Genomic DNA, 9,298 nt, shown 5'->3' on the forward strand with positions numbered 1-9,298 from the left:
GTCGCGTATCCGCGTTTGTATAATTGACCCCCAAGGTAAACAAAGCTTAAAATGAATTAATAAACGATCTGAATCTAAGAAGCAAAAAATAAATAAACACTATTTTTAAGGGGAATAATGTTTTAACATTAAAATATCTAATCAATCAAATATAAAATATTAGAAAAAAAATATTATTGCTGAAAATATGGAAAACGAAAAAAATTTAACAGTTACGAAAATATTAATCCTCCATTTTGAACTAGAACGATTCAAGCAGGAAGGGGAAATTCTGGAACAAAGCTTAAAATGATCTAAATCTAAGAAGCAAAAAATAAATAAACATTATTTTTAAGGGGAATAATGTTTTAGTATTAGAATATCTAATCAATAAAACATGAAATATTAGAAAAAAANTATTTTTTGGGCAATAATGTTTTACTATTAGAATGATATCTAATCAATCAAAAACAAACTTTTAGAAAAAAAATAATTATTACTTAAAATATAGAAAACGAAAAAAATTCTGACAGCTATGAAAACATTAATTGCTCTCTCCGCAATTTTGAACTAGAACGATTCAAGCAAGGTTTATTTAGGTGGTTAGGTGGAGGAGAAAAATTCATTTCCTCCTTATTTGTCATTCCAGTTGAAGGCAGGAAAGTGATAAATTCTAGTTTTCTCCCTTATCATTGGCTATCAATCTAGCAAAAAGGCATGGCATGCTGATTGAGTTCTCAATTTTTTGTTTGACTGAAAGTGACTCTCCCTCCATGTAAACATTTGCTGCATTTACCCTTTTTCACAGTATTTCTTCTTTCCCCATCACTATAATAAAAAGGTTCCAGGAAATGCCTCTTTTGCTAGGTAGCCACCTGCATAGGAAAGAAAGGGGGAGGGGACTCAGTTGTGCTCTTTTGAAAACAAATCTCCCTCCTTTCCTGCATTCCATAGGAGGAGCGTCAATAACAGTCACTCCATGGTCTTGATAGATCTTTTCTCCCCTTTCTCCATTTATGGGTTCAATGCAAAAATCATTAGAAACTAGAAAAGGAAAAAAACATGTCAAAAGACTTCTGTTTCTTTGTTGTTGTTGTTTTTTTAAAGAGAGGGGATGATGAAGAAATGTTTGTTTATTTTGATTGTTAAAAAGCATCCGGGAAATCGACCCTTCCAGGAAAGGGACGTCCGGATATGGGACGTTACACTGTATTGGTTTCTAAACAACATTTTGGTTGCAGACTTGTGTTATCATTGTCCTTGCATATTATTATTTTAGTATTTTTATATTAATTATTTCATTCAAAATTACTACTTTTTTTAAAAAAAAATGCAGTAAGGAAGATTTTCTTGACTGAAGAGTAAACATTAGTGTAGTTAACTTAAGGGTACACTTAGAGAGTAAACTTTAATAAACAGCGACTGACACTTAAACAGAAATGTGTTAATAAACATTTCTATATTGTAGTATATCGGAATAAAAAGAAAAGAGTTTGAGGCTTTTATTTTCCTTGTTTTTAGGTATTCTTTTTTAATTGTTTCTCTGAAGTAATAAAAAGTATCTTTTTTCCTCTTTTTATTAGTGTTGTTGACATGACTGCATATATATATTTCACTCTCTTCACCCCATTGGTGTATAGAACATTCTTAGCTGATTTTTTCAGGTAGTCAAGTATAATACTTCAGATTATAAATTAAATAAGTAATAAATAAATTATTTTAAATAAATCAATCTTGAAATTTTTTTAGCGTTTCTCAACCAAGTATTATGTTTTCATACAAAGCTCAAGTAGATGATGCTGTGGAAGATGACAATGTCAGCTTGCCTCATCAGCTTTCTTGTTCATCTTTAAAAACTGATTCTGATTATATATACCAAGTAAGAAATTTGCCTTAATTACAATAAAACTTATATTTAATGATAATTATTTGCCATATAATTAAACATGTTAAAATTATGTACCCTAAATTCAAATTCATTAAATTTAAGATAAGATATATGTATAAGATGTTCTCTAAAATTTTCAGAACACAGTTTTTTTTAGTTGTATGGAAATAATTTAGCTCAATAATTCATTAAATTCATTCATTTGATTTATATGCAATATTATCAATCATTATCATCATATCAATTAGCTTATATATCAATAGATTGTAAATAAATTTGCTTTTTCTACAACCCACTGCTAAGATTTTATTATAACTTTGGTTTAACACCTCATCGTTTTGAGTTGTTTAATCTTCAAGTTATTTAAGTAAATTAGTATAAAAAAAATTTCTGCAGAAGAGTGTTTCTCCATTGAATAATAACATGGAAAAAAGGGTCTGTTGTGTGAGAAAGCAACTTTCTAAGTGGAGAATGTAGTTGACATTTAAAGGGATCTAAGCCTGCATTGAAAATAAGGAATAAACATTCTTACCTAATTCAGAAAATTTTAATACAGCTTAATAAGCTTAATATTTATAACTATAAAATATTTTCTCATACCTAAACTCCTTTATTGTATATAAAGAATATATATTGATACATCTCATGACTTATCTTTTGTAAGATTATTAAATTATGTAATTATAGAAAATTTTATTTATTTTGTCTGCATTTTTATTTTAAAACAGCTAATTAACTATTGCTCAAGAAGGTTATAAAATTTGTAAAAAATGTTTTTTCTATAGTTAACAATTTTGTTGCCCATTACCACAAATAACCCATTTTGGTTTCAATTTTTTTTATCATTTGTATAAATTATTATAACTCTTCTTCAGAACAAAAAGAATGAAAACCATTTACTATATGGCATTCTTTAATTTTTAAAAAAATAATTATTGAAAATATAGCATATTATTTGATTAGAAAATGATTTTTATTAATAAAATATTTTTTTGCAGAACAATTCCTTATATGACAGCACTCATTTTGATGCTGTAAACGTTAACCCTCTATACATTCATTCCCTACAATCACCTGACAGTTTGAATGGATTCGAAGCTCCTAGCGTGACTGGCAGCATAAACTCAAGCCCTGCTCCTCAACAACAATATCAACAAACACCATTGTCATCCAATAATAAACAAACATCACCTTAAATTCTCTATGATTATTCAATAACATTTTAATAGAAAGTCAATTTCTTAATTAGTAAGACTTTTTGATATTATGAAACATAAATTAAGTATTGTTTTTATAGCGTTAATTATAAGGTTGTTATATTTTTTCCCATACTCACTCTTTTGTTTTGTAATAAATTGCCATGAGTTATTTCTAGTATAGAATAGTCTATAGCTCTAACTTTTTATAAAGTAAAATATTATTTGTGCATATAATATGGTTAATAGTTTTCTTATTTTAGGATAAATTGTTGTAAATATTGTGCATTGTTATAAGATTTTGCACACTTTTATGGAAGAAAGAACAATAGTACTGATCATTTAACCACCATATATTAGCATTCACTGAAAACAGTCTGTAGAAAATGATGCTTTTGTTTGTATTTAGCATCAGCATTTAAGTTATTGTATATTAAAGTTAATTATTACACAACACAGTCTGAATTTTCATTAATTAACAATGTAGTCATCTTGTATTTATTTAACATGTATTTATAACTGACTCATATAACTTAAATGATCTTTGAATTCTATAAAATTTATAATTTTGCTATTATTTTATGATACCTTTAATTGCAACATATTTTCTTATAACAATTTTTAATTTATTTTAACAAATTATTTAATGTATAATTACTCTTTTTTATTTAAAAGAGACAAATCATGAATCAATATCAGTGATGACTCAATCTATCAATAAATCAATATCATTTGCTTATGATAGAGCATCTTTCTCTTAGTAAGTGTGATTTATGAATGCTTGTTATGATTTAACTTAATTTTATTATGGAAATTTTATTTATCTTCCTCCCAAAATTAGTAGGAAAAAAATTATACTATAATAAATTATTTTTCTTTAAAAAGGTTGTAATTTTGAAGAAAAAAAATCCAATAATTAGTACATTATATGGAGAAACTACTTATCTAATTAGAGTTCATTCAACTATGCAATATAGGGGAAACATTGTCGAAGCATTTGATTAGTTACTATGTTCTTCCCAACAATCAATGATATATTTAATACTTTTTTATAATATAAGCTGTGAAGAGAAAAATTCAGTAAGTCAAAAACAATCTATTTTTTAAAATATTTAGTCTTTTGTGGAAAATTTGGCAAAGTTATAAATTACCCCTTAAGGCATTTTTTCATCACATTTGACTTGTATTGATCATGTTCAAAACTATTGTAACTGTGCCATTTATCGTTGAACAGTTTTTAATGGTATTCTATTGAAGATAGCTCAAAACAGAGACTTTCATTTGTCTGTAAAAGTCAAGAAAGTATCAGAGAATTTTATTCAAATAAGCTAAATATCAGGAAAAATGCTTGATTTCAATTTGAAGTACTTTAGTCTTATCAACTAGGTATATTTTGGGGTAAAAAAAGACATGCACAATTTACTAATACCGTTTCACTTTATACCAATAAATAGAAATCTACTAAAAGTTTGCTTGCCTCATTAATGAAGTTATCTGTAAAAAAAAATCTTATTATTATTTTTTTTAACTGTTTAAGCGAAAATTGATTGAACATTTAATATGAAATATCATATTATTAAAAATATTTGTCCTCATTATTAAAAAACAGCATTTAATCTTAGACAGTTACACTAATTTGACAGTAACACTACCATTTTGTCAAGTTTATATGTCATTAATAGATGCATAAAAAAGGGGTTATTCATTATATCGCTTTACTGTTATCTACTGAATTCTTTCACATAATGCTGTTTGGTTTATGCTTGTAATATAATTTAAAAATGAAAACATTTTTATCAACTTCAGTTGTATATACAAGAGTTTTACACATGAGCAAGAAAGAACTGAAAAATAATTAATAAATTTTATACCAGCAGTCAAGGAGATTTGATAACAATCAGTTCAGAATAATCAGGGAAAAGTCGGAAATTTTTTTTCTGGTTATTTGTGAAAATCCTGTCTATCAAAAAATGTAGTAATTTTACAACAGGAAACTAGCTTACATTGCACTTGCCCATAATTAATGATATTTTTAATACATTTATCTATGCAATATTTGTCAAACATTGTTTATTTAAGTTTTAAAATTTTTTTTATAAGCATTAATAACTGACTAGCAAAACAATCAATATTAGCAGCTAATAGTAAAAGTACTGTACGATAAAAAAAAAACTACTTTTTTCTCATTTTTGTGTGGAAGGTTTTACATATTTTCTATTATTGAATGAAAGTAGTGTTTTTCTACAACTACAATTACTCAATATTGAACTTATTTTAAACTGTAGTGATGGATTGTGTGATTTCCATTTGAGCACGTTACAATGGTGCTAAATGTCATTAATTATTTTCTAAAAAGTTGACTATTAATTTCAGTTTTCAACAAGGCACATAATAAATATGTATTAAATGTATTTAGCTCTGTAGTTTATGTCTAACAAAATACATATTTTTAATAACTTATTTTATTCTTCACAATCGACAAATAAAACAATTTAAAATTCATTTACTAATAAATTGTACAATTTTATTTATTTACTATCTGACTGATATAATTCTTTTTAATAAGAAGTGGTAAAGTTAGTTGCCTAATATTTGAATATGTATTGTTCAGATTGAATTATTCTTTTGTTTTTATTTTTATAATCAGCAGTCATTTTCTGCAATAACTCAAAATAATATTGCACTTTTGTTAGTGTTCCTGTAAAGTGTTCTTATCATTTATAAGAAGATGACTCATATGAGATTTTTTGTACTTCAATATAAAATGCATTTTCCAGTAGAATTTTAGATAGCTCTCTCATAAATATTTTTACACCACTGCTAGTGTTAAGTTATGCTGAAATTGATGTACAACTTTTCCTCTTTTGATAATTGAAAACTATAGTTATAATTAGGGTTGTGGCATGAGGAAGAAAAGACTTAAATCCACGAAAAATTTTGAAAAGTTCAAAGAAACACAAATATAATTAAAATTATGTATTGATAGCCGTGGACATCGTGCAAATAGTAAAATGAAAAAGTAAAAAAGAATTTTTAAAAAATTTTTTCTTTTAATTAATGCGATATTAATATTTTTTTATTCAAATAAGCAAAATCTTGTACATAGTTTAATTAGTCTCAGAAATATTTTGTTGTTCATCAAGTGCGATGTGTTTTCAACACAAAGGATTTATAAATTTTATTGCACACTCAAATAGACTATGTTACACTATAATTATAGTAGGCTTTCTGATTAAAAAGGGAACTTATTAAAAAAATTCTTTCTTTCGTGTTCTTATTAAACTTTAGGGAAGCATGTTTATTGTTATTACTTTATCATCCAAGAATTTCATGGACTTAAGAAAAATATTAATAATCATGGAAATCCATGATGTACCAAGCTTGCAACCCTACTTATAATTATGATAAATGTCTTGCTTTTTTACCAGAAATCGAAGGACTTAATGTGAAATAATTAGACTGGTAACATTTATTATAAATCTATTGCAAGTACCTAAATTAGGATGAATAAAATCTCAATTTTTGTCCAAGATCTACATCTAAAATATATTTAGGATTTCATAAACTCTAATTTTTCCATGTTAAATGCTTCATTAAGAGAATAAATATATTGTAGTTACTGTTTAAATACTTATATCTTCATGCTTTAAGCAGATATATTTTTATTATATATGCTATTACATTTTCCCCTTTGATCATAAAAGTAGACACTTAAAAAATGTGAAATGATTCCATTGAACATTAAAATTATTACTTGCAATTTGTTTAGTACACCTTTTTCACTTTAGTCTTAAAATCTTCAAAAATCATGAACTTCACTTTTATTTCATTTAATTTACTAAATATAATAATAATGCATTAAAGGAAGTTTCAGTTTGTTTGTTGTAATCTTATTGCCCATTAGAACAATTATATTTTATACTTGTGAATTGCATTATTTGGTATATTTGCTGCTCCAAAAATTATTTTTAATGAATGAGCTAAAAGTAAAAAGCTGTAGGTCACACTTAAAATTCACCAAATGTGTTTTAACTTAAGAATAAGATAAAGCTAATTTTTTAATTAAACTTTTTTTATTATTTTTTAGAACTTCGTTTAAAATTAACTTGAGCCTGTGATAAAAAAAAATCTGCATTTACAACTGGTATAATTTTTCTTGGTTTTCCTAAAAGAAGACAAAACATTTTTTAGCTCTCTAGTGCCTATGTTAATGCTTAGCAATATGCATTTTAATAATTATATATTCCTTATAATTATGTATTTCTTTTTTTTTTTTTTTTTTTTTAGATATACTTTTTGTCAATTTTAATCTTGTTGACATGTAAATAAACTAAATTCTTATGAGGAGGTTTTGTTTAATCCATGAAGTAATGAGCATTACATTAAATCATTGGTTAAAATAGATATTTACCTTTTACTTTCTATTCGTTATATTCTCAGTAGCGAAATTAAATCAGCCTAACAAGGGGCATTGCAGATTTATATTTGCCTTGCAGATAAAAACTTGTAAATACAAATATCTAACCATGGACTGTGAAGATAAGTCTTAAAATTTTCCATGATGTTGCAGATCAATACAGAAGTTTCTGCTATTGGGCTTATATTTAGAAATACATTTTATATTAGAACCATAGTTGATATAGTAGTTTACAATTCCCATTTTGAGTCAAATGAAGCTGTTTTAAATTCTAACTTCTCACCTTTCTATTTCATTAAGATCTGATAAATGTCAAAGCACATGCAACTGAACCTGTTGAAAAATGTTTTTTAAAAGATATCTCATGCTAAAGGCATGGCTTGCTATCAATATATAATATCTTTTGTAATTTTTAATAAGTAATTTGCACTTGTTGACTGAGGTCTTTATATTAAACTTCTGCTAGTTGTATACTTTTATTTGCTATATCTATTAATTTATTAAAAATGTTATGTAATTTTATATATTTAAATTAACTTATTTAAATTAACTTATTTTATTTAAAATTAACTTTAATAATAAAGAATATAAAGGTCTAGCAAATAAAATATTTTTCCTTTCCTAACTTCAAATCAAAATTTCTTAGCTTATTAGTAGCTTCTGTTATAAGCAAATGTACTGCAAAATAATCCATTTTGTGTCTGTGAAATGTTTTGGGAAATATGTTATTGAATTTACTTCTTTAAATATTAGAATAATAAAGGCAATCGGGACATTTTAAAAAACCCTTTATTTTTCTCTTTCTTTCTTTTTTATTTTATTTTTTTAATTACATTAAAGAAATAAACAATTGTAAAATTTATCAAGTTGCTTTACTACTATAATTAATTTGAAATAATTTTATTGTTACTTATTTAAAATTATTATGTTTATATATATTTTTGTATAAAATTCTTTAATCATCTTACTTTTTTTAAATACTTGACCAAACTTGATTTAAAAAGCATTGTTAATATTACATTTATTTTAATGCAGATGTTATGAATTTTATTTTTAAAAAAAAGCCATTATGGTTAGTTAAACTTGGCACATGTCTTATCTTAAAGCATTGTAACTTTCCTTATTAATGATTGACTTAAGGCTTGATGTGAAATATTAATTAAATATTTTTGATTTTTACAGTGGTGTAAATAACACCTTCACAATCCCCGCTTGGGGGGAAGCCCACAAGGTTTTAGGGCGCCCGATCCGGGAATAAAACATTATATGATAGAGATGCAAAATCTGCTATACGTGGCAGCACCTGAACATAATAAAGAAGATTTTTTTTATAAAATAAAAATCTGAAATTTTTAATTTCTTATTTAAATTTTTTGCACTTCAAATCTAATGTAGTGTTTAGATTGCTTTTCTTGGTAGTGATCATTATGAATTTTCAAACTTTTAAAAAAAAAAACAATATTTTTAATATGCTAAAATTAGGTTGCATGAATTCTGAAATTTAACAATCTCTTTTGAAGCTCTTTATTTATGCCCATTTCCTAATTAGTCCAAGTAACTTTTCGGAGGTTATTGTCGGATTTTCATGCGTTTTTTAAATTCCTGGTCTTTTTAATATGTTATCGTAATGACTCTTGATCTATCACTTTTGACGTGCTTTATTTGTGTCAATTTTATTGTAAATTTAAGCAATTTTTTGATTGTTTTTTGGCACTTTCCACATAGTTTTGAAAATCCTGATATTTTTCATGTGTATTAATACTCAACTCATACATTTAAGTGTGCGCTTTATTTGTGCCGGTTTTAACAAAATTCTAA

At 25.5% G+C, this 9,298-nt stretch overlaps 1 protein-coding gene across 3 annotated transcripts in view; it reads left to right on the forward strand.

The window, feature by feature from the left end:
- The window catches only part of LOC107449249 (transmembrane protein adipocyte-associated 1), a 68,389-nt gene extending 60,565 nt beyond the window's left edge, over positions 1 to 7,824 (forward strand). For 2 of the 3 annotated variants that reach the window (XM_016064731.4, XM_043055206.2), the window contains 3 exons: positions 1,563 to 1,643; positions 1,729 to 1,858; positions 2,866 to 7,824. In XM_016064731.4, the coding sequence (XP_015920217.1) occupies positions 1,563 to 1,643; positions 1,729 to 1,858; positions 2,866 to 3,063 (409 nt within the window). In that variant the 3' untranslated portion in view covers positions 3,064 to 7,824. The remainder of the gene's footprint in view (positions 1 to 1,562; positions 1,644 to 1,728; positions 1,859 to 2,865) is intronic. The other variant, XM_016064732.3, reaches the window with a different exon arrangement.
- The last annotated feature ends 1,474 nt before the right edge of the window (positions 7,825 to 9,298 follow it).

Source organism: Parasteatoda tepidariorum, chromosome X1, assembly GCF_043381705.1.
Source record: "Parasteatoda tepidariorum isolate YZ-2023 chromosome X1, CAS_Ptep_4.0, whole genome shotgun sequence".
NCBI classification, from domain to species: domain Eukaryota; kingdom Metazoa; phylum Arthropoda; class Arachnida; order Araneae; family Theridiidae; genus Parasteatoda; species Parasteatoda tepidariorum.